Source organism: Monodelphis domestica, chromosome 1 (assembly GCF_027887165.1).
Source record: "Monodelphis domestica isolate mMonDom1 chromosome 1, mMonDom1.pri, whole genome shotgun sequence".
Classification (NCBI taxonomy): domain Eukaryota; kingdom Metazoa; phylum Chordata; class Mammalia; order Didelphimorphia; family Didelphidae; genus Monodelphis; species Monodelphis domestica.
Genome location: NC_077227.1, coordinates 458,549,090 through 458,575,226, shown reverse-complemented (window position 1 = coordinate 458,575,226; position 26,137 = coordinate 458,549,090). Strand labels below are relative to the sequence as shown.

The window sequence follows — 26,137 nt, the reverse complement described above, 5'->3', positions numbered from 1 at the left end:
TGCTGCCATCCGACAGATGTCCATGATTGTGTCGTCACTGTGGGGTGATGAATGGGAGCCTTCCAGCAAGGGGACAGGGCTTGGGACAAAGAGCTTGGAGGACGTGATAAGGAAGGGGATGGACCCGGATTTTGATGGGAAGTCTCAGCCCACCATGCATGCACTTGGACTAAGGGAGGAGACACGGCCACAGCTTTGGGGAAGCACAGTTCTGATAGAAAAGGCATGATCCCTGCTCCTGGAGTGGGTGGGTGCCTAGTCTTATGGTAGATGGAGCCCTTTCTTTCAGGAAGCTCTCATCCCGATGGGGGAAACATGGTTAGGGAGGCAAGGAGGTAGTGGAAAGACACCCAGTTTTAAATGTAGAGTACCAACATTTCAAATCTGGTGTGACCAAGGGTAATTTAACATTCCTTCATGAGGCCTTGGTTTCCTTCTCTGTAAAATACGGTGTATGTGTAGGGTAGAGTTAGACTAGATTATTGCTGAGGTTCCTTCTAATTCTAACTAATTCAGGGAGGCTGAATTCCCTGCAGGGCCATCTTCATGCATCCTCCCATTGGGTCCAACCCTCACTCCAATCCAATGCAATTATTTAACCTCCCTAAGCCTCAGTTTATTTATCTGTGAAATGGAGATAACAATGTCTGTAATGCCATCTCTACATGGCTGTTGTGAGGAGGGTGCTTTGTAATTCTATAAAATACTCTCTAAATATGAATCACTAGGGTCACTTATCTTCTTAGCTCAGTTGGTTTAGTCTTGCTCCAGCAGAGGCTCGCTATAGAAAAAGACTATTGTTTTGGGGAGCTATTTTCGTCTGTTTCCTACTTTTTTGGGGGGAGGGAGCACTGAGATTCTGGCATCCCTCTGGATATTTGCAGAGATGGCCAATTTTAGACCCAGGTTCTAGGTTCTGAGAGGATCATGTGGATTTGCTTTAAGAACTTCTGCAACCTCGTTTTTTAAAAACAACAACAACAACCTTATCTTCCAATCTTAGAATCAGTACTGCATATTGGTTCCAAGGCAGAAGAATGGTAAGGGCTAAGCAATTGGGGTCAAGTGACTTCCCAGGGTCACACAGCTCTCCTAACTGTCTGAGATCAGATTTGAACCCAGGGTCTTATGCCTAAGTGGATCTGAATCCACTAAGTCACCTAGTTGCCCCTTGTAGTCTGGCTCTGATCTTATCTTCCATGGGCATTCCATGTAGATACTGCCATTTTAGTCTGGTAGCCATATTGACTTTTTTTTTCATATAAATGGCTATATTCATAACCAAACTGAAGTGATAGTTGGGAAGACTACCACCCAAATGGATTTAGATCCACATTACTTGATCCAGATAGAGGAAAAAGGGCAACACTTTTGCTAAGGTGCAAGAGGATGGAAAATAATAGAAGAGATAGATATTCATTAAGTATAATGTTGTGCTTGGTGATATGACTGATAGAGTTAGATAAGACAAGGTCTCTGCTCTCAAGGAGTTTACAGAAAGAAAAAATTACTAGACCTCTCTAAGCCTCAGTTTCTCCCTCTGAAAAATAAAGAGGTCAAACTAATGGATGCCTAAGTTACATTCTTTAGCTCTAACCCTTTCCATTCTGAAGTTCTTTTTGGCTCTGAAATTCTGTGACTCAATATCCCCTTTGCCTGCTTAGAGATTAATCTATTTAGTGTCATTGCATTTTGTTTCTCACCTCAGAATTGTGTCTATAGCCCTTTTCTTCCAATTTCTTTCCCATTTATCCCCTTTGTGAAATATCAGAGAACTGTAGAACCCAGGTTTCTACTTTGTACTGTCGTCACATTGGGTAACTGACTCCCAGGCTGAATTTAGCCATTTGGAGCAAGATGTGAATCAGACAGCTTCATGTACCCACACAGAGAGAGCCCTTTAATCTTGGACTGACGATGGGCTGACCCAGGCCCAAGTTTCTGATCATGGAAAGTACTACCTGGCATTATTGCTGCTTTTCCGATCTCCTAGCGAACAAAATTATTTCAAGCCTGGGGAGTTTTCTTGCTACATCTCAGTAAAGGGTCCTGGAAGAGTTGTCTTTCTCCATGGCTGGCTTCCATGGCTAAAATATTAGACTTTTTCCCAAAATGCAACCCAATTTCCTGGTCCATACTAGGGGAGGAGGGGGATTTTCCATGTTTCACTGGGGATTGTGGTTTGGCACTGTTAATAGTGGAGATGGAAAACTTGAGCATCAGGCAGGGAACTAGATGGCAAAGATTTAGAAGAGTCAGATACCCAGGGCCCTGGATTCCTGGATACACCTCTGATCTTGACTTTGGCTGGATTGGGATGCTATGCCCAGGGATGGTTGAAAGAACTACATTTGGGGTGGGGAGGTATGGAACCATCCAGTTCCCTGGGCAGACCCCCTAGAGAATCCAGAAAGAGGATGCCCTCGGAGCAGAACCCGGCTGATAAGGGCTGTGTGCATAGGAAGATTAGCTGCATGACTTCACTTACTATTTGGCAGTTCTTGCCGGCCTTCATTCACAATTTGCTCCGATACATCTGTAATGAATCAGTGGCGTTCTATGCCGCTAGCCGCCAAGAACACGTTCCCCTGCTGGAGAAATCTGGAGAGAATGGAGAAATTAGGCTGGAGGGCTGGGCTAGAGGGATAAATGAGGGAGGAGGGAGGATGGGCCAGGCTTGGGGAGGAGGGGGATGGGACAGGAACGGGTAGGACTCAAGAAGGTTCTACTGCCTGACTTGGGAAGTGGCATTCCCTCTGAGATCTGCCCTGTTACCTCAGAGCCAGAAAGGCCTTTTAACCAAACAGCCCCTTAACTGAGCTTGGCTGAGCACTCTTTGATGATGCTGAGGATGGCCAAAGTTCATTAACGATGGCCACATGCTGGTGGCAGCAGAAAGGTCTTGGTAATACCAGGCCTTAAGGGATTCCAGGCTCAGAGGGTTATAAGGGAAAGGGTCAAGTCTGGGCACAGCGGTTGCTCAGCACTCCTGCGGCCACAATGCCTCTCAGCATACCAACTTCTCCTCCCTGCAGCTTTCCCTCCCCTGTGGTGCCCTTGTCCCCACTCCTGGGCACGTAGGGCCTTTGTGCTCATTTGCTAGTTGTTCCATCTTGGGAAAAGCTCTGAATATACTCCCACTGAATTGCACCTGATGGATAAGACAATGCGGTGTCTCTTTCCCAGGTGCAGTCACAGGAGAGGGTGAAATGAATCTCTAACGATAGAACTTCAAGAGGCATCTGGGGGAGGGATTTTGGAGGAACAGAACATGTTCTTAAAATGCTGCATGATTCCTTGTTAGCAATGGTAATCAGAGATTTTAGAGCTGGAAGATATAGATCTTTTCTTGCCCATAAAAAAACCAAACCAAAGTCATTCGCCTAAGGTCATATAAAGTAAAGAACAGAGCCAGGATTTTTCTTATTCTTATTTAACAAGATGTGGAGAGTCCAAATGACTCGTCCAAGTTCACTTGGCTCCACCTTGAACTTGGGTCTTCTGACGCTAAGCCTAGTGCTTTTTCTGCTACTCTGTGCCTATCAGAAGACGACCGGGAGCCTTTGCTCCGGTGCTCCCGGGACTACTGGGAGCCTTTGCTCCAGTGCTCCCCATTCTTCGCTATGCTTCCTCTTGACTTGTTCTCTCTTCTCTTTCCCATATCCTGCTCTTGTTTTCTTTCCCTGAATATACCTATGGAACACCCTGGTTGGTTCCTTGGAGTGCTCTCTTGGGACAAGGGTGATCTAGTGGTCTAGAAAATCTTCCCTTAGCTGGCAAGAGGAGGATGTGTGTGTGGGAGGACCTGGCGTCCTTTTTTGGCCATCAATAAATCTTCAGTGGCACAGGGGCAAGTTCGGAGATCTGAACATAAAAGGCATTGGAACTGTATGTAGGTGGAAACAGCCAACAGGAGCAGACTTCAGGGGTGGAATGCAGTTTAAGGTAGCTATGCAGAAGGATTCAAAATGCCAAGGTTCAGCAGAAACAAGTAACCTGGAATGAATCAGCGTAAAGGGCCTGGGAGTTAATAGGGTCTGGGCTGTGAGGTTTGAGCCTGTAACCTGATCCAGCTATATCCAAAGGAAGGTGAAGCTCTGGGTGTTGGGGTGGGGGAAGAAGGGAGTAATCAGTCGGGGGGGGGGGGGAAGAGGGGTAGAAAAGGATGGAGAGGTACTTTTTCTTCCTCCGAGGGCACTTTGGGAAGAACATCTGGCATCCTGCATTCCTCTCTGGACATCTCATTACTAGAAACATAAAGGCCATCTGGAGGGAAGACTGAGCACAGGGAACTGTTAGGACATCTGGGTTCTAATCCAGGTTCTGTTGTGTGATCTCATTCAAGTCCCTTCTGATTGCTGTCCCTCAGTTTCCTTATCTATAACATGAAAAGATCGGCCCAGATTCTTTTTTCAAGCTTTGGCATTCTCTAATTTTCTTTGAGTAAATGATAGTAACATTTATATAGCATCTCAATATTTTAAAAGCACTTTATAGGTGTTTTCTCATTATATCCTCACAATAACTATGTGGGGTAGATAATATCATTATCTCCATTTTACAAATGAGAAAAATGAAACTAGTGGAGGTTAGATGACTTGCCCAGGGTCATATAATTAAGTTAATATCTAAGGTAGGATTTGAACTCAGATCTTCTGAATGAAACTAGCATTTTATCCACTGTACTGCCTAGATGAGACATTGGAGTGGTTGAACTCAGAAGGTGGAAGATAAACTAATATTTTTGGCTTGAGATAAAGTAAAGAATGCTGGACATGACTTTTTAAAAAATTAATTTTTATTGATATCATTTGTTTTTTACACCATGTGAATTTCTCATTGTATTCCCAACTGCCATTCCCAAGAGAGCCATCCCTTATGACAATGAACAAAACGATAGAGGTGGGAGAGGGTGGGGAATCAGTTCAGTAGTCAGCCAGTCAGTAAGTATTTTTTAAGTACTGACTATGTGCCAGACACTGGAGATATAAAAAAGAGAAAAAACAGTCCCTTCCCCCCAAGTGGCTTGTGTCCAAGAAGTAGAATAATCCATGTCTTATTCCGCATCCCTAATTTCCACCTCTGCAATAAAAGCTGGAATCTTACTTTCTTGAGTATCTTCTTTGGGGCTTGATCATTAGGATTCCACAGCATTCATTTTCAATTGTTTTGTTGTTCTTTCCACTAATATCATTGTGTTTATTGTGTATGTTGTTTTTTCTGACTCTGCTCACTCCACTCTGCATCATTTAGTTGCTAGAACAATAAGACAAAAAATATTTTGGTGGATGTAGGATATTTCTCCCCTCTCCCCAGTTTTGCTTATTACTTCATTTTGCATCAGTTGGTTTAAATCTTCCCATGCTTTTTGTATTCATCATATTAATTGTTTCTTAGAGGATAGTAATGTTCCATTAGATTCATCTACCACTGCTTGTTAGCTCATTCCCAAAGTTATGGCCATCTGCTTTGTTTCTAATTCTTTGCTTCTACAGAAAGTGCTTCTGCAAATATTTTGATGGCTGTGGAGCTTTTCTTTTTATTAGTGACCTCCTTAAGGTATAACCCTAGGATATAAGCATCTTTGGATAGATTTAGTCACTTAAAAAAATAAAATTTTGCTGATGTCATTTTTCTTTAACATTACCATAGTCGCCCCCTCCATATCTTTCCCTTTTCCTCTCCCAGAGATCTATACAATATAACAAATAGTATATTTGTATTGTATTAAAAAGCAAACAATAAAAAAGAAGAAAAATTAACATAACTTATCAATACATAGAAAAAAATCTGGAAACATATCCAAGCTGCAACCTTGTAGACCTCCAACCCTCTCCAAAGGGGAGTGGTGGGAGTGTCTTCTCATATGTCTTCTTTCAAGTCATTTTGATCTTTATAATTTTGCCACACTTCTGATTTTTAAAATGTGGTTGTTTTTTCCATTTATGTTGTAGTCACTGTTTTTTTCTATCTGTTTACTTCACTCTGTATCAGTTTATATGGGTCTTTCCATGCTTCTCTGGATATATCAGTATAATTTCTTACAGCAAAGTAATATTCAGGTGCCATAGTTTGTTTAGCTATTTCCCAATTAATAGGCAGCTACCTTGCTTCCAGTTCTTTGCTACCCCCCCCCAAATGGAACTACAAATAGTTTGATATATATGGGGACTTTCCTCTTATCAATGTTGTCCTTGAGGTATCAGCCCTTGGGGTATAAATGGAATCTCTGGTTGACCCAAATATATGGATATTTTAGTCACCTTCTTTACATAGTTCCAAATTGTTTTTTTAAATGGTCATTTTTGTTCTTAGCTTCACCAAAAATGCATCAGTGTGCTTATATTCCCATAATTTCCCCAACAATGACTATTTCCATCTTTTGTAATCTTTGCCAATTTGCAGGATATGAGTTGTAACTTCAAGATTCTTTTGATTTGCATTTCTTTTGTTATTACTGATTTGAAGCATACTTACATAAGGTTGTTAATGATTTATAGTTTTCCTTTTGAGAATGATTCACACTCTTTGGTGACATATCTATTGGGGAATGGCTTTGGGTCAAACAAATATAGACACAGCATATGTAATATTGTATATGTTAATTGTTTACATATCTTATATACCGAATTTTTTATCAGAGCAATTTGAAACAAAGATTTTTCCCATTCAACCAAATCCTTTTTCGTGCAGAGGCTTTTCAGTTTAATGTAATCAAATCAGTTACATATTTTGTTGTTTGTAATTATTTTTATCCCTTGTTTTGTTAAGAATACATCTACCCTTGATACCTCAGTTCTCTCCCAGGACAGCTCTCCCACAATAACCACTGTCTCCCTTTTCCCCATCCTGATCCTTTGGTGAACCAATTCAACCCTATATTGTCTCCTTTTCTTGACTATATAGTTCTCCTATCATTCGACCAATTATACCTTGTCAAGCCTCAGCTTTGGATCATTCCCACCATTTACACCATGCTATAGAACAAAGGTGGAGAAAATCATAGAACTGTTCTGACAGAATCTACTATAACTTTGTTATATAACCTCAACTGGACTCTCACTGCTACTAGGTACTCCTTCTATACCTCCCTTAACAATTCATCATCCCACTTTCCACAAAGACTTGTGTAGACAATTTCATCCTTAGATCTCACTTAGCTCTCCCTTTCCTCCAGCCTCAGCTGAGAACCTTGCTTCTGGGAGCCATCAAACCCCCACTGATTGACAAAGTCACAGTTTGGGAAATGGGGGCTGCAAGGCAGCCACCAGAAAATGAGTCCCCCCCCCACTGATCTTTCTCTGTGACTTCTCTCTCTTTAACTTCCCTCACTAATGGACAATTATTGTTCTCTCTCCAATACAGAAGAAATAATATGAGCAAAGATTTATAGAATAAATATATATCCCACCTTAATCCTCCCAGATTATTACCTTAAAAGATTACATTCACAGAATTAAAACCTAAAGATCATTACCCATTATCCCCCTCCTTTCCCTCTCCACAGAGTTACATTCACTCCCATTACAAGCCAGACAAGCCAAGAACATCAATCACTTTCAAGACACACTCCAATGCAGACAGAAACCAGGCGGCATTGCCAGGTGCTTTAAAGTAACACAAGAAAAATAGATAGAATTTGTAAATTGAGGAAAACCCCAAATCTGGTCTATCTCAAGTTACCTTCTAACCCTGTACTTAGATACAAAATGTTTTGTTATCCATCTCATAAGTAATTGTGATTGATTGTGAAAACTGACCAACAGTAACAATGATTCTCCTTAGATCAGGGAGAACTAACCTCCAGATCACCCTATTTATGTCCTTCCTCTCTAGCAACAATGTTTCATTGACTATCTCCTTAGGCTTCATGTCTGTTGTTAAGTTCTATGGAAACATTTGTAGAAAATTGATTGTGTGCCAAAGAAGTATGTATTCACTAAGCCTATATAATAAATGAACCTCCATGTCATGGCAGAACACTGTGATGCTTATGCACATGGGATTGAGCATACAGTGTCTCTCACTCCATTATTCAACTGGACTATCACACTTAGGCAGAGGACCCTCACCCTCTGAGAGACCACTGGCTCAGCTCTCAAAGTATTGGAGCCCAAACAGGGGCCCTAATCTCTTTGCTGAACTTCAGTCTTGCATCTCCAACTGCCTTTCAGACTTCTTGAATTGAATGTCCAGGAGACATCAAATTCAATATTTCAAAAACAGAACTCATCATCTTTCCCCATAAATTATCCCAACCCCCTCCACCTAGAAGGCACCATGCTCCTCCTAGTCCCTTGGGTTCCCAACCTAAGAGTCATCCTGGATTCCTCACTATCTCTCACTCCCCATATCCAAAGCTGTCACCCAGGTCTTTAAATTTCAACTTTGCATTATCTCTCTAATATCCCCCTTCTCTTCTCTGACATTTCCATCACCTCATGCCTGGATTATCTCACTAGTCTGCTAGTGGGTCTGCCTACCTCAAGTCTTTTCCCTCTCCAATTCATCATCCATTCAGTCACAAAAGTAATTGTCCTAAAGTACAGGTTTGATCATGTTACACACACCTCCAGCCTCCTATCCCTCACTCATTAAACTCCAGTGGATTCCTTTTGCCTCCTGGATCAGTTACCAAATGTTCTTTTTAGCATTCAAAACCCTTTATAACCTAGTTCTTCCTACCTTTCCAGTCTTCTTACACCTCACTCCCTAACATATACTCTTCAGTCCTGTGACACTGACCTCCTGGCTATTTCAGAAACAAGATACCCAACTCTTAGTTCTGGGCATTCTCTTTGGTTGTCTTGCATGCTTGGAATGCTCTCCCTCCTCATCTCTGCTTCCTGGCTCCCACCTTTCCTGGCTTCCTTTAAGTGCAAGCTAAAATCCCATGTTTTACAGAAAATCTTTACCTTCCCCATTTAATTCTAGTGCCTTACCTTTATTAATGATTTCCTATTTATCTTGTATGCAATTTGTTTTGTATATATTTATTTGCATGGTGTCTCCCTCATTATATTGTAAGCTCCTTGAAGTCAGGGACAGTCATTTTGTCTCTTTTGTATCCCCAGTGCTTAGCATAGTGCCTGGTACATAGTAATTACTTAATAAACATTTACTAATGAGCTGATTGATCTTCTCCATAGTAGAGTATATAATTATTTCTTTCCTAATTTTTAATAGTATGGTCTTTAATATTAAAGTCATGTATCTATTGAGACTATATTATGAACTATGGGGCAAGGTGTTGATTTAAGTGATTTCTGCTAGAATGCTTTCCAGTTTTTCCAGCAATTGTCCTCAGATAGGGAGTTATTTCTTTCCTCAGTAAATTGTGGTTTTTGGATTATTAAATGGTACGTCATTTAGTTCCATTATTTTTTATTATCTCTCATCTAGTTTGTTCCATTGATTTTTCCATTTTTAAACCAATAAAAAAAGATTTTTTTATAACTGAAGCTTTATGATTTGAGATTAGTATGTGCTATTATCCTTTTGTTCTTACCTTTTCCTTTCATTTCCTTTGATTTTCTAGATCTTTCATTTTTTCCAAATAGGTTTTATTATTTTTATGAAGTTCTATAAAGTATCCTTTTGATAATTGTTATAACATTAAAATTATTAGTTAACTTTGGTAGTATTGCCATTTTTATTATATTGGCATGACCAGCTAAACTGAATATTCCTCCAGGAATATATTTCTTTCTAAATTTGTTTTTTATTTCTTTAAGGAACATGTCTTTGTGTTCTTTGGTAGATTGATCTCCAGATATTTTGTGCATTTTGTAGTTGCTTATAATGGGATTTCCCTTTCTATTATTACCTCTTGGATTTTGTTATTATATAGAAATGCAGTTGATTTGGGGGCAGCTAAGTGGCTCAGTGTATTGAGAGCAAGACCTAGAGAGTCCTGAGTTCAAATTTGGTCTCAGATACTTCCTAGCTATGTGACACTGGGCAAATCACTTAACCCCCATTGCCTAGCCCTTGCTGCTTGCTCTTCTGCCTTGGAACCAATGTATGATATTCATTCTAAGATGGAAGGTAAGGGCTTTTTAAAAAGAAAAATTCAGTTGATTTTTGACAGTTTGTTTTGTAGCCTACAACTTTGCTAAAGCTATTGTCTCAACTCACTAGAATTTTCATATCATCAGCAATGAGGGATAGTTTTATCTCCTTTTTACCTATTTTTATGCCTTTAGTTTCTTTCTCTTGTCTTGTTATTGCCAGCATTTCCAGAACTACAGAAAAAATAGTAAAGAGAGTGAATATCTTTGCTTTACTACTGACTTTACTGGAAAAGGCTCTAGTATATCCCCATTGCATATGATGCTTGGTTTAGTATAGTTACTTTCTTTGCATAATTCCAAATGATTTGCATGTAAATTTTCACCCAGGAGGGGGAAGAATACTAAAAATCAAAATGGGTGAGGCTAAGGCCCAGTGGATAATACTAGAGGGATAGTGATTAGGCTTGTTATCAGAAAACACATTTTTAATAAGAAAATTTTTGTAGCAATGGGTATCCCAATAAATTATAGACTTTGCATCCCTAGGATCTCTTCAGATGAACTGGATACAACCAAAAGTGATGTCATTAGGGAGTGACTCTTACCCAAACCATGTAAGGCATATCTAGTTCTTTTCCCTTTCTGGGCTCCCTGCTCTCCTATGTGTTTAATATACTGTTGGAACATCTTCCTCTTTGGGGATGCTCAGCTAACCAGTGAGGCTGTTTGATTTTATATTTCTGCTCATTATTCCCAGAATATGTTTGGCCAGTCTGTAGAAGGGGACAGGTATTCCCTTCCCACTCAGAGACTGTCTACTTCTTAACTATGTCTTTGCTTCACAGACTGTGCAACACAGCATCAGATTTCTTAGAATCTGGACCCTGTTTATTGACAAATCATTTTAGAGGCAATTGATCAACAAGCATTTACTGAGCACTTGTTATGTGCTAGGCACCAAGCTAGGCTCTGGTGATACAAAGACAAAAATGCCCAATACTATAGGGCAATGATGGTGAACCTATGGTATGAGTGCCAAAGAGCGCTCTCTGAGGGCATGCAGCCATGCCACCCCCCCCCCCAGGTTAGTTACTAGCAAGGCAGAGGGACTCAGGTGGAATGGCTCCCCTCCTCCTCTCCATGTGCCTGATGACATTGTTTCACATCCTCCACCCCTCTGCCCAGCAGCCCAATGGGAACATACAGTGGGGAAGGTGGGCAGTTCACAGGTGGCAAAACTGGAGGGGAGCAGAGTGCTCAGTTCGCTCCCCTTCCCCTTTTCGCCTGCACTGAAGACATTTCTCACATGACCTGCCTCTCTGCCTGGCAGTCCAGTGGAGTGCTTTCTCCCTCCCCTGTGTGGGGTAAGGGTGGGGCAGAGCATACCCAGCATGTGGTGGTGAGGAGGGGCAAGGTGCTTGGTTGGGGGTGGGGATGGGGGAGGGACCCAGCACTCTGTTTCTAAAAGGTTCACTATCATTGCTATAGGGGGAAGGAAGTACACACATAGACATACATGCACACACATGTACTCACATTCTATATACATTGAGATCTATACCTATCTACATACATATATACATATATGTGTCTATATAAAAATCTAGATATCTATTTAGATATGTTAATGTATATGTGCATATACTATAATGTACATACTATGTATTATATATGCAAAATAAATTCAAGGCAATTTGGGGGAACAAAAGAGGGTTAGGGAGGAATGAGTTCTAGATTTGAGATCAGGAGCCTTGGGTTTGTATCCCACCTCTGAAACATAATATACGACTTTGAGGTAGTCACATAACTTCTCTTGAGCCTCAGTTTCCTAATTCATAGAATGAGTTTCTTTTAGTTGTATTGTTGAGTTATTTTTGAGTCATGTTCAATTCTGTGACCCCATTTGGAGTTTTCTTGGCAAAGATACTGGAGTGGTTTCACATTTTCCTTCTTCAGCTCACTTGACAAATGAGGAAACTGAGGCAAATTAAGTGAACTGCTCAGGACCACATGACTACTAATTTTCCAAGGCTGGATTTGAACTTAGGAAGAGAAGTCTTTCTAACTCCAGGCCTGGCACTCTGATCTACTATGATACCTAACTGCCTGTATAATTGTATTACTTCATGGGGTTGTTATTATTCTTTTCTTAGTTCTGTAATAATTTTAATTTTTAAATATTTTTCCATTGTTACATGATTCACTTTCTTTTCCTCCCCTCTTCCCTCCCCTCTCCCAGAGCCGACAAGCAATTCCACTGGGTTATATAAATGTTATCACTTATACCTATTTCCATATTACTCATTTTTGCTTTAGAGCAATCTTTTGAAGATCATGAGATTATTATGAGGAAAATAATGTACATATTTAAATTGCTGTAGAAGTGTCAGATATTAGTAATATGTTTATGCCAGCCCTTATAGAGCATAAATCTGTTTGAAGGAGTATTCACTTGGGTGCCAAAAAATTGAAAGACAATCAGGTGACATAGACTGGGGCAATGTCTGCCAGAGAGTCACTCAAGGGGAGGATCAAAAGGAGTTTCCTAACTCTCACAGGACACCTGACCGAGAATGAACAAGGGAGATGAAGCCAGTGGAAGGTCCTAAGAATGAGTAGTTGTGGACTGAGGTGAAGGAAAAGTGGGTTGAGAGCAGACGGTGGGTTAGATCGTTAGGCTGACAACAGATATGAGGCTAATCAGAAGTCAGGGGCAAGTCGAGGTCCTTCCAAAGAGAAGAGGGATGTGGGAGGGTGGGCATCTGGAGGAAGCCTCACCTTGTGGGAGCAGTGGACATCTTAAGGAAAATCACAGTGAGAAAATGTTTTCTAACATGGTCACAAATTGGATTTTTTTCTGTTGTTGTAGGGACAAAAAGGAGATCCTGGACTATCCCCTGGAAAGGCCTATGATGGTGAAAAGGTAGGTTTCTCAGAGGCTTTGAGCTCAGTGACATCAACAGGGCTTCAGGTTTTTACCATTTTACTCAGAGGATCCAAATCCCACCAGTGCCCAAGAGTTAGGAGGAACCTCAGTGTCCCCAACTTAGGGACCCCCAAGCAGTTAGGAAAACTGGGAAATGCTGCAATGGTCTTCAGCTTTACAACATCTTAGTTTCCTTGGTGAGATAGATTCACCTTCTCAATTTGGGTAAGTGATGATTTATGTTAAGGGAGTGAAAGAAAATATTGATTACACAGACTCTATTCCTAGATTCTTCCTGGGCAAGCTGGTACAGAAAAGCAAGACCACATGGAGGTGGTAGGGTTGCCTAGTCATTTGTAAGACTGTCAGAGAACAGAGAACCCAGTGGGAGGACTTCCTCAACCCTTGCCTAAGCAGCAGGCCTGCATTTTGTTAAATACCCAGGGCCTTGCCGGTTGTCTTCCTTGTAGGAGACATCCTGGAAGTCTAGTTCATGTGGTATAGTAGAAAAAAGCATTGGATTTGGTGCTGGAGGACGTGGGTTTGAATCTTAGCCTCAGAACTTATCTATAGCTGTGTTTCTTTACCTCTCTCACCTGGGATTTTTACATCTTTAAAATCAAGAGGTTGGACTAAGCAGTGAGAAGGGATCACTAAGGTCTTTCCTAGTGATTTCCTATTATCTCAGTGATAGGTATTCTAGGCACGGCTCCCAGCAATTTTCTCCTTTTTGTGATCCTTAGTGAATAACTTTTTGGGTGGCTTCCTTTTTCCTTTGCACCCTGCTTCCCTGATACTTAAGTCAGGGAAGCCAAAGAGTCCTTGGGTCCCTTTTCCTCTAGGTACCCCCTGGAATACTGTGTTCCCAGCTGCAGTGGGGAACCCCACCCTATACTCTGGCTCTCCACTCTCATCCGTTATTAGAGATGTGTGTCGTTTGCCTTTATGTAGGGAAAGGCAGCCATGAGTCCAATCACTTAAATCACATAATAAAGGGCTCTATGATGCTGGAAAGCCAGGAGGCCTGGGATTCTGTATGTTGAAGTCATAAAATAGAAACGACTTGTGCCAGAGGACTTAATCCATCCCTACAGAGTCTCCAATAAACCAAGGGAATTGGAGGGTGGTAATCACCCAGAAGCACCGGAAACCTGTAAATCCACCCCCCACCCAACCCGCCTCCTAAATAGCCAAGAACAAGATCCCTCAGCATCTCACATACAAGGGAAAGAACTTTACAGTTAGTTAGTCTGGCTTCCCTCTGGATACTACCCAGAAACTCTTCCAACAGGAGCAGGATGTCAAGCTAGTGGAGTTTTTGTTTAAAATCCAAACCCCAAGCACTCCATGAGGATTGGAGGCAGCTGATCACTTCTTTTCCACACTGGGTGTCATGATAAGGTATAGAATTTAACCAATGGTAGAGAAACCATAGTCTGGTACCTAGAATTCCCAGGCTAAGGAGAGAACTGTTGTTGAAGCCCTGAATGACTCTTGTAGATGCTGTGAGGAATGTGGGAAGTAAATCGGTTCCCAGGACACTCGCTGTAAGAGGAAAAAGTGTGGTGTATCTGGTACACAGGATAAGACCTTCCTAAAAGAATAAAGGAGCCTGAAGAACAAAAGCAAATGGCAACATGGGGGTGTGTGGTGACCGTCAAGGTGATTCCTTGCCCTCATGCAGTCCAAAGCTGGTCAGAATAGCTGCAATAGCATCATTCCCTTTTTGTGTTTTCAGGGAGACATAGGCTTATCTGGACTGACTGGGACTCTAGGACCCATTGGCCGAAAGGTATGTTGTTTGACCTTTTTCCTTTGGGTTATTAGATGGACTGATTACTTGGGGTGGAAAACCATTGGATAGTATCACATTTTCCAATAGCTCTTGCTTTTAGATGAGGAAATATTGAGACAAAAGGCAGCATGGAATAGAGCTTACAGAGTTGGTCTGGTATTCTAGAACTTCAGGTTCAGGTTCTTACACTGCAACTGTCTAGCTGTGTGACCAGGAGCCTTGGGTCTCAGTTTCCTCTTCTAGAAAGTAATAGCTTCTGCCCAATTCCCTCCTGTTCCCTTGCATCGAGTGCTGCCTCCTCTCCTTTCTGCCCATCCAGGCCTGACCGTTTTCAAGGCCAGACTCAAGTTCTCCCTCCTTCATGAAGCCTTCTTTGTATTGTTGTTAACCTCCTATCCACTGGCCCCCATGTTCCCAACCAAATCCTGCGAGCCTTGAGGTTAGGACCTCTTGCAAGCTGCATGCCCTCCATGATGTAGGTGCTACATACCTATTTGTTGATGATCACGGTGATGCCCAGACACTTCTTCGGACAAGGCCACAGACTTAAAAAAGGATGATAATAATGAGCATGTCCAGTGATGGCATCAGACAAAGAGCCATTTCTTATGGATGGGGCCTCAACTCCCAGCTGTGGTTCCAGCTGCCTTTGCATTCAAGATCATCTGTTACCCCTCATGGCCAGCTGCAATATTGGCCGTCATCATTCCAGCCAGGTCCTTCTTTAGTTGTGCAGCATTTCAGCTCTGGGCTTCCTTTGGGGTTGCTTGCATGTGTGATGGGGAAGGAGGGAGTCATTTCTCCCAATTCTCTTGCTCTCTGTGGATTTAGAAAGAGAAAAATGGGGACTCAGTCTTGGGAGGATAAAGCAGTCAAACCGGCCAAATTCCAGGCCCCTTTAATACAAACCTGGAGGGGACAGACTCAGACAAAAAGCTGAGGCTGTCTGCAGGCTGTGGGGAAACACTGATTTTTTGGCCCACAGAAATACTGTGGGCCTCTCTCCTCCTGGGCTGCAGCCCTGTTCTAATGGATGAAGTGTGAGTTACACAGTTTTCCTACACTAGCAGCTTATAAAGCACAGTGTGGTGGTTTTGATCTGCTGAGCTCTGAATCAGAACTGGAAAATCGACAGATGATGGAGAGAACTCTCAGTTTGCCCCCAGGGTCCATGTTAACCCATGGAGGATACTCTCATTGCCTTGCTGGAGCGCAGGCCTTTCTTCAGGTAGAAGGAGGCTCCTGACTCTAAACCAAGAAGATAAACCTGTTCACCTTGGTGCAACATGACTTGTCTTTCTAAATTAAGAAAAGATCTCTGTGGCTGGAAAAATACTTGGCAAAGCAACATACATTTTTAATTCCCTGCTGGCTCCAATCCAATCTAAATGGAACTTGGTCTACCAGGGAGAGAATATCTCCTATTCCGAGTGGACACAGAGAGAGAGTTTAGGAGAGCTTAAATCTAGGATGAGGATTGTACCAGTTTGGGCAGAGTGAATGGAAAAGAGTCAGCAGGGCATAACAGGAAATTCTCACGTAGCTTTTTTCTAATTAAACTTTCCAGCTGCAAGACAGTTTCTTTTCTGGGTTTTCTCTATCCACCACAAACATTTTTTCTTTGTGAGAATAGATGAGTCTTCTCTTTTCCTCCAACCAGAGTCTCCTGTAGTGGTGTCTTTTCTTTGCCTGGCATGATAGATACCATGCAGGGGCAATATCTCCTTGGTGGGTTTCTGAGTTGTTCATATGTTTAACTGTCCTATTCTTTGTTCTCCACCAGTTTGATTATGCTCGCTTCCCCTGGTTGTTCTCTTTGGTTAAAGAAAGCCTGGTCTCAAGTTGGCCTCAGATGGATTTGATTTTTACTCTGACCATTAATCTTTAGGAACTAATATCTCCCTCAACCTGAATCTATGACACTTAGAGGGTTCTTTTAGATGAAAATATAACTGGTTCTCTCTTTGCAAGTCACTGAAGGAATTAATTTTCAAAGAAACTGCCAAGCCATGAGTGCTTACTTGCTGATGTGTGAAGGTAGCTCTGTGCCCTTGGAGGCCCTTTGAGAACAAGCCTTCTAAAGTCACCTGAAATAGAGAGAGTCTAAGGAGAATCAACCAACCAAAGCCATAGTTTTTCTGATTCTTTGGGATTCTGGAGATGGAAATCCAAATAAGGCTGCAACCCCTTCTCGTGACGGCAGTGGACTCCTCTGGAGAAAAAGAATGTGCTATCAGTCTGGGTTTCAATGCCCAGCACTGCTTCCCCAGATCAGATACTTCTATAACAAGGACCTAGTTGGCACAGCCACTGGGGTGCCACCTTTCGTTTCCCATCTGTTTGCTCTTTGTGAGATCTGTGTTCTCAAAGATCCACTGACTTACTGCTTTCCTGTGTCAAGCATCTGACATTTCCCGTGGTCAGCCTCCACGTCCTTTCAGCAATTGGTACCATTGTTGTTCAAGGCTCATATTTCTTCTGGAGTGTATCCCTAGTTTCTTTCCAGGAAGCTCTGCCTTTCAACTGGTTGGCTCACTTTTCTATCCTAGAAGTAGGTGAACTGAGGTTTCTTCTAATCAGTAATTGGACAGAAGTCCTCTTACTTGGAGGGCCTCCTACCAAAAAGACCATCAAGATCCCACCTGTAGCTGATGCTCTCTGCTTTCTTTCATTGCACAGGCTATGTCTATGTATTCACAAAATGCTGCTAGGAGTTATAAGCACTGGATTCTAGTTTTAGGTCTGTCATTAACTTTCTAGGTGTTCTTAGATGAGTCTAGTTCCATCCCAGCCAATTTATTTATTTTCATTTTATTTTTAAAAATGTTTCCCATGGTTACATGATTCTTGTTGTGTCCCTCCCCTCTTCCTTACCCCCTCCCAGAGCTGACAAGCAATTCCATTGGATTATACATATATTATTACTCAAAAACCATTTCTGTATTATTTATTTTTATAATAGAGTAATATGTTAAAACCAGAACCCCAAATTACATACCCATATAAACAAGTGATAAGATAAATCATATGTTTTCTTCTAGATTTCTCCTCCCACATTTCTTTTTCTAGATATGGATAGCATTCTTTCTCATAAGTCCCTCAGAATTGTCCTGGATTTTAGTAGCAAAGTCAATTACATTTGATCATTCCACAATGTTTCAGTTTCTGTGTATAATATTCTCCTGGTTCTGCTCATTTCACTCTGCATCAATTCATGGAGGTCTTTCCAGTTCTTATAGAAATTCATTGATTCATCATTCTTTTTAGCACAATAGTATTCCATCACCATTAGATAGCACAATATTCAGCCATCCCCCAATTGAAGGGCATCCCCTCATTTTCCAATTCTTTTCCACCCCAAAAAAGCACAGCTATAAATATTCATGTACAAACAGATCATTTCCCATTTTTTTTCTCTCTTTGAGATACAAACAAGTAGTGCTATTTCTGGATCAAAAGACATACATTCTTTTAAAACTCTATGGTCATAATTCCAAATTGCCTTCCACAATGATTGGATCAATTCACAATCCCACCAGCAATGCATTATTGTCCTAATTTTGCCACCTATCCTCCAACATTTTATTATTTCCCTTTGTTGTCATATTGGGTACTCTGCTCTCTGTAAGGTGTTACCTCAGAGTTGTTTTGATTTTCATTTCTCTAAGCAGGAGGGATTTAGAACATTTTTTTCATGTGATTATTGATAGTTTTTATTTCTTCATCTAAAAACTGTCTATTCACATCTCTTGACTATTTGTCAATTGGGAAATGATTTGATCAACTCCTTTATTTCTAACATGGGTAGAATCACCTCTCCTGAGGCAACCTGCCTCAAGGTGCACTCCCTCTGCCCTTGCTCCTAGGGTCTCACCATTTTTATAACAAACTGAATATGACACTCAATCAGCCTATCCCATTGCACCTCAGAACTTTTGAACACATCAGGTGTGGCCTCTCTGACTATAGATATACAGCACAATGCCCAGCCTCAATTAAATTCAGTTTAACAGGTATTTAATAAGCATTTAGTTTGTGCCAAGCACCGTGTTAAGAACTGGAAATATAAAGACAAAAATGAAAATAATCCCTGCCCTAAGGAGTTGACATTCTCCCAAGATCAAGTAATATACAACACAGATGAAGGGATGCAAAATACATACAGAACATTTTCAGAGGGGATGGGGGAGAGGTAAAATAAAAGAAGTTAGGTTCCCCAGATGTCTGAGCTAGAGAGGACCTTAGAACACAGAAATTTAAAAATAAATTTCATTGATGCCTTTTGTTTTTTATACCTTGGACATTTCTGACTATTACCCACCCATCCATCACAGAACCCATCTTTGTTAAACAAACATTTAAATAAAACCAATCCACAGAAGCTCTACATTTGTTAGTAGCCAGCAGTCTTTCTATTGAGAGGAACAAGGCATATTCTCATCTTTTCTCTGTAACCATTATTATTCATCAGACTCAGTTATGTAATCCAGTAAATTGGAGTCAAGAAGACCAGAGTTCAGTTCTGACTTGGGTAAGAGCAGCTAGGTAGTACAATGGAGAGAATGCCAGGCCTGGAGTTAGAAGGACCTGGGCTCAAATGTGGCCTCAGATACTTCCTAGCTGTGTGTCCCTGGGCAAATCACTTAATCTTGATTGCCTAGTCCTTACCACTCTTTTGTCTTGGAATTGATACTAAGACAGAGGGTAAGTGTTTAAAAAAATCTGGCCTGTGTGACCTGAATTAAGTCATTTGTTTGCCTCAGTTTTCTCATCTGTAAAGTGGGGATAATGATAGCACTTTTCACTCAAGGTTGTGAGGGTCACATAAGTTAGTTTTTGAAAAGTGCTCTGCAAACCTTAAATTGCTATCTAAATGTTAGTGGTGATGAGGATGTTTAATCTTAGTTCAACTTCAGTATTATTTTTACTGACATTATTGTAGTTGTTGTGTATAATAATAGCATCTACCTTCTAAAGTTGTATTGAAGATCAAGTGAGTTAATTTCTGTAAAATGCTTAGCTTAGTACCTGGCATATATATATATATATATATATATATATATATATATATTTATATCAATGTTAGTTTTAGTTTTGATGATGATGATGATGATTTTGTTTATATGTAGGACATATATAGTGTTATATAAATATTTATTATAATTATTATGATTATTATTATGATGATTTTGTCTACTCAGCAACATTCATTTAAGACTTCCAATTTTTCTCTTAATTCCTCATCATCTCAATTTCCTATGATGTAATGATATCCTATTACATTGATGTATTATAACTTGTTGAACCATTCCTCAACAATCAATAAGGAATGTTTGTTTCTGGTTTTCTACTAATTATAACCCAAAGTGCTACTAAGGATATCTTCTTTCCTGGCCGTATATGCTTCTAAGGCATATATAGAGCCTTTTGGTTTTTCACCTCCTTGGGGTATATGCCCAGTAGTGGGGAATCACAGTTCAAAGGATCTGAAGAGCTTAGTAACCCTTTCCCCAAATAAGTCCAGATCAGAACATAGAAAGAATACGAATGGTTTAGTAATGCTTTCCCCAGATGATCCAAATCAGAACACAGAGTGTTACACTTGGAAGGGACTGGAGAGATCTTCTGGTCCAGACCCTTTGTTTTCCAGATGATGAAACTCTGACCAAGAGAGACAAAGGTTACACAGCTCAGCACAAAAGCACCTCGTGTCTGTTTCCTAGTCTGTAAGACAGGAATCATGATACCTTTCCCACCTACTTCTTAATGGATTATGAAGAACATACAGTACTATGTATGTAAGTGATAAGTGTAAAAAGGTACATGTTACATTCAATAAATATTTATTAAGCCCCTCCCAGGTCCAAGGCACTGTTCTTTATTAGGTGATATTATCAGTCAACCAATAGAGCATTTATTAAGCCTCTAATATAATCCCGATTTTATGTTAGCAGCTGGGGCTACAAGGACAAAAGTGAAGCAATCTCTGCCTTTAGGATAGGGATCAGTTCATTCTTTTACTTGTATCTCAACAAATGCTTCTTGATTAATTGGTTCTGTTGGAGGAAATACCATGAACACATATTAATCTGTAAATAAAAACAGTATATAGAAGGTAGTGGTGGGGGGCTCTAGGAGCTGGAGCAATCAAGAAAGCCATCATATAGGAGGTGATGTTCTATCTGTGTTTTGGAAGAAACTCTGGAGTCTTAACGGACAGGGATGAGAAGGAAATACATTCTGGCAAGAAGGAAGGTCTTTGCAAACACCCAGAAATGGGAGATGGGAGGTCACGAGGGAATAACAGCAAGAAGACCAGTTTGGCTGGACTAAAGAGTCTGGAAAAGGGAAGAGTATAGAATGAAGATGGAAAGGCATGTTGGAGCCAGGTTGTGAAGGGCTTGAAAGCCAAAGAGCAGACTTAGTATCTGACCCTACAGGGAATAGGGAATTGTCTATAGACCAGTTAGGATGCCTTTGGAACTGAGAGCATTGATGTCTAAACCTGGAAAAATTCCAGGATCATTCCGATTGTGTGAACCACATGGATTTTCCATTAAAGTCACTGCATATAAGAGGAAATACCAACCTTCTTGGCCTTAAAATTTGAGTTTCAAAGTTGGAGTCATGTCATCACACTGACAGTGCCATGAAAATGGATGTGGCCTGATCCTTGTCCTAGAGCTGCGGCCTCTTATATACAGTGTTAAAGGCAATGCTTCCAGGGTGCAGGACAAACAGGTGGATTTTGGGAATTGGCTCAAAAGTTGTGCTTGGGGCCGTGGTTGCCAAGTTTGTCAGATCCCTGGCCCGTTTGGGTGGAGGCATGAGACTGTGTGTCTGCTAAGCACAGCAAAGATAACCTCCTTTGGCTGGAAGGGGAGATGGGGTGCTGCTTTGGATACAATAGCAATGAGGCGATGTCTGGTTTTTCCTGAATGTCTTAAGTAAATGATTATTTCAGGCGAGAAACCAAAGTATAGACCTTGTCCTATTATAAACATGAATTCTACTAGAGACCTCTCTAGGGGCCCTGCATAGACTGTCCCTGGCCCCCCAGGTCCTGTGAGTTTAATGTTGCATTCCTGCCCGGAACCTCTGACGACCAGTGGGACAGTCAAAACAAGCCTGGCTCGAGAGCGTCACTTCCTAGGGAAGGGCTGCCCTGTGACCGGCCTTGTGGCTCGTGGCCTGTCATCGCCAGACAACGTCTGAAGGAAATCATGACCCTCCTGTTCATGGCCATTGTCCCCTGTCATTTGAAGCTATTTGAAGATGGACACAGAATGGTAAACAGTCCTTGCTTGGACAGCTTTCAGGAGACCGATAATGGTCCTTCCTTGAGTGACAGAGCTGTCATCAGACCGTGGTGACTCCTACCTTACTAGAACATGCCTGTGATTGATACTTTCTTGGGCAGACAGTTGTAATGATTAGGTGCCACGTTTAATAGAAGGACTTTCATTTAATAGAGCTGGCACAGTGGATAGAGCACTGGGTCTTGAGTCAGGAAGACCAGAGTTTAAATCCAACTTCAGACACGTACTAGCTGGGAAACCATGGGCAAGTCTCAGTTTCCTCATCTGCAAAAAGGAGTTGGAGAAGGAAATGAAAAACCCCTGTAGTGTCCTTGCCAAGAAAACTCCAAATGGGGTCACAAAGAGCTAGACAAGTTTAATGGATGGAGGGCTAGATGGGGGAATCAGGAGACTTGGGTTCTTGTTTTATCTCTGCCACTTAAACTTGACTTTATAACTTTGAGCAAGTTGTTTCCCTATTCTGGGTCTCAGTTTCCTCCTTTGCAAAAAGCAATGGTTGGACTTGATGGATAGCTTTTTTTTTTTTAACCCTTACCTTCTATTTTGGAGTCAATACTGTATATTGGCTCCAAGGCAGAAGAACAGCAAGGGCTAGGCAATGGAGGTCAAGTGACTTGCCCAGGGTCACACAGCTGGGAAGTGTCTGAGGCCAGATTTGAACTTAGGACCTCCTGTCTCTAGGCCTGGCTCTCCATCCACTGAGCTACCCAGCTGCCCCCTGATGGATAGCTTTTAAAGTTAGATAGGGGCCTTTCATTGGCTGTCTCATTGCTTGACCCACTGAAGTGGTCTGCCCAGTTGAAAAAAAAAACAAAACATGGACATGTTGGTTGGGGGCAAAAGCCTAAGGCTGATGCTTGTTACTGTTAAAAAAAATGTTTTCCTTTCTCATTCCGGGTCCTATGCACCCAAACCAGATTCATGTCTGGGCCCTGGTTTGCCTATCATATGGAAGAGTGTCCATGGCCACCAGGCCTACTAAGTGTTGGCCGTGTTTTCTTCGACTGACCACAGGGATTTCTGAGACAAACAGAGCACTCAGCAGTCTGAGAAGTGAGTAGGTATAGAAGGAATGCTTGTAAAAGAACCCAATGACTTGGATCTCACTGCCTGTTCTGTTTGTAATTAAGAGTTCCCGTTTCCCGGGGTCGTATATGTGAGAATCTTTGTGTGCGCGCGTCTGTGGGTGTTTAGAAAGGCTTGGTGAGGACAAAAAGTTTCCTCTTGTTATTGCAAATGCACTCTGGGGAGTCTCAAAACCCCAGAATCTCAGAAAGGTAACATTAGAAAAGACCACTGTGGTCATCTAGCCTGACCCCCTCATTTTAAAAATGGGGAAACAGTCATAGAGTGAGGAAGTGAATTGCCTAAGATCACACAGTGCTTAATGGGTGATGGCAGAACCAGAACCCAAGTCTCTCACCTCCCATTCATATTAGAGCATGATATAAGGGAGCCACTCTTCATCTGGAGTACACCTTCTAGAAAATTCTTCCTCCCTCATCATCCAAATTGATTTTTATCCCTGCCATTAGACTAGCATGCAGCCTCATAGTAAAATCTAGGGATGTGCGTTCTTGTGCCAAGTGACCAACTCAAAAATGAGGGGGCTGTTCTCTTGGGTCTCTTGTACCCCTAAAATCTTATGAGATTAACGGGTAATGGGGGTATTTGTATTTATTGAGTACTTATTATTTGCCCAAAGAGTGACTTCCCCAAGATAACAAAATTAAGTCTTGGGAAGACTACTGAATTTTAAGTCAAAAGAACTGAGTTCAAATCCCACATCTTTCAACCTGTCAAGTTATCTTGAGTAACTCACGTTGACAAGAATTTATTAATAGGTAGCCGAATGGTCAGAGCAGCAGGCCTGGAGTTGGAAAGATCTGGGTTCAAATATGACTTCAGATACTTCCTAGCTCTGTGACCCTGGGCAAGTCACTTAACCCCAATTACTTAGCCGTTACCACTCTTCTGCCTTGGAACCCATACATACTATTGATTCTAAGATGGACGGTAACAGTTAAAAAAAAGAAAAGAATGACATCTACATTCTACAATTGTGAGAATCCAATGAGATGATATTTGCAGAGTACTGAGCAGTGCCTGACACGTAGGTGCATCATAAATGCTTGTCTTTTCTCCTCTTTCTCTATCCAGGAAACTCCCTCTTGCCTTGAGGACCAAATATAAACTCAATTGTTTGGCTATTAAAACCCTTCGTAGCCTTGTTTAAACTTATCTTTCCAGCTTCCTTGTGTGTTACTCCTCTTCCTCAACCCTGCAATCCAGTCAAACTGATCCTCTAGTCTTCATGTAGGTCATTCTATTATATTCCATCTTCAGATCTTTGCGCTGGCTGTGCCTCATGCCTAGAATCCACTCTCTCCTCGCTTCTACCTCTCTTCCTTCAAGATGAAAATCAAGCACTATCTTCTTCATGAAACCTTTCTCTCATCTCCTCCATACAATGCTCTCCCACTCAAGCCACCTCATCTCTAGTCACTTTGGATTTACTTGTATTTGTATTTTTTTTCTATTTTTATATGACCTTGTTGTCTTCCCCATTCAAATATAAGCTCCTTTTCAGTAGTGATTATTTCATTAATTGTAATCATATCTCAAGAATCCAGCATGGTGCCCAGAACAGAGCAGCCACTTAATTTCTGGTTGACTGATTGATTGAGTCTGGTCGGAGGTAGCTTGGGACATTCATAGGATCAGATTTAGAGTGGGCAGGGACCTCTGAGATTATTCAGTCCAACCCTGCCATTTTATAGGTGAGAAAACAAAGGCCAGAAGAATTAAGTCATTTACCCAAGGTAGTAAATGTCAGACTGAGGATTTGAACTCAGGTCTTGGGACTCCAAATCAAACACTCTTTCCGTTGCTCCACCCAGCATTCCTGTTGGAATGCTATTTACCCTTAGGAAGAATCATCTTTATGAGGTTTCATTTTATAGTCTCAAGACACTAGGGTAATCTGCTTCAAAGTGATGGTTTCCAAGACAAAACGAGATGTATATAGGTCACTAGAATGAGCTATTCAATGAGGCAGTGAGCTCTCAATCACAAAGCAAGTATTCACAAAGAGACTGGGATGAGGTTGTTGGAAATCCTGTAAGAGGAGTTACTGCCTTGGGTGAAAAATTCTACTAAATAATCTTGTGGTAAGAAGCATGTTGGTATATTGGATGAGAGTATTGTGGGGTGGAAGGAGGATCAGAAAAACTCATTTATATCCCATCTCTATCCTTTAATTACTTGGAAAAGTTTTTCTCTTCTTTGGACCTTGGTTTACTTATCTGTAAAATGAATGTCTGGGCAGCTAAGGATAGAGAGTCAGTCCTGGGGATGGGATGTCTTGGGGTCCAGTCTTTCTTTCTTTCTTTCTTTCTTTCTTTCTTTCTTTCTTTCTTTCTTTCTTTCTTTCTTTCTTTCTTTCTTTCTTTCTTTCTTTCTTTCTTTCTTTCTTTCTTTCTTTCTTTCTTTCTTTCTTTCTTTCTTTCTTTCTTTCTTTCTTTCTTTCTTTCTTTCTTTCTTTCTTTCTTTCTTCCTTCCTTCCTTCCTTCCTTCCTTCCTTCCTTCCTTCCTTCCTTCCTTCCTTCCTTCCTTCCTTCCTTCCTTCCTTCCTTCCTTCCTTCCTTCCTTCCTTCCTTCCTTCCTTCCTTCCTTCCTTCCTTCCTTCCTTCCTTCCTTCCATCTTAGAATCAATGCTGTGTATTGGTTCCAATGCAGAAGAGTGATAAGGACTAGGCGATGGGGGATTAAGTGACTTGCCCAGGGTCATACAGCTAGGAAGTATCTGAAATCATATTTGAACCCAAGACCAGTCTCTAGTCCTGGCTCTAGAGCCATATCTAGATTCTTTTTAACCTGAGATTTGCTGATTCTAACTGCTTCTTAAAAAAAAAAAATCATACTCTACCTTTTACTTAGTACTTGCTTAACTAAATGCACAAATTCCTGACTTACCTAAGACCCAAGAGGATCCCTAGAATCTTGAAATAGTAGGATTAGAAAGGAACCTCAAAGGCCTACTTGACCTCCTTCAATTTATAGATGAGGAGACAAAAGTCTAGAG

General features: G+C 41.3%; 1 protein-coding gene across 4 annotated transcripts in view; it reads left to right on the top strand.

Moving 5' to 3' along the window:
• The window catches only part of COL27A1 (collagen type XXVII alpha 1 chain), a 268,951-nt gene that overhangs the window by 55,198 nt on the left and 187,616 nt on the right, over positions 1–26,137 (top strand). For all 4 annotated transcript variants that reach the window (XM_056812389.1, XM_056812391.1, XM_056812388.1 and 1 more), the window contains exons 6-7: positions 12,883–12,936; positions 14,678–14,731. In XM_056812389.1, the coding sequence (XP_056668367.1) occupies positions 12,883–12,936; positions 14,678–14,731 (108 nt within the window). The remainder of the gene's footprint in view (positions 1–12,882; positions 12,937–14,677; positions 14,732–26,137) is intronic.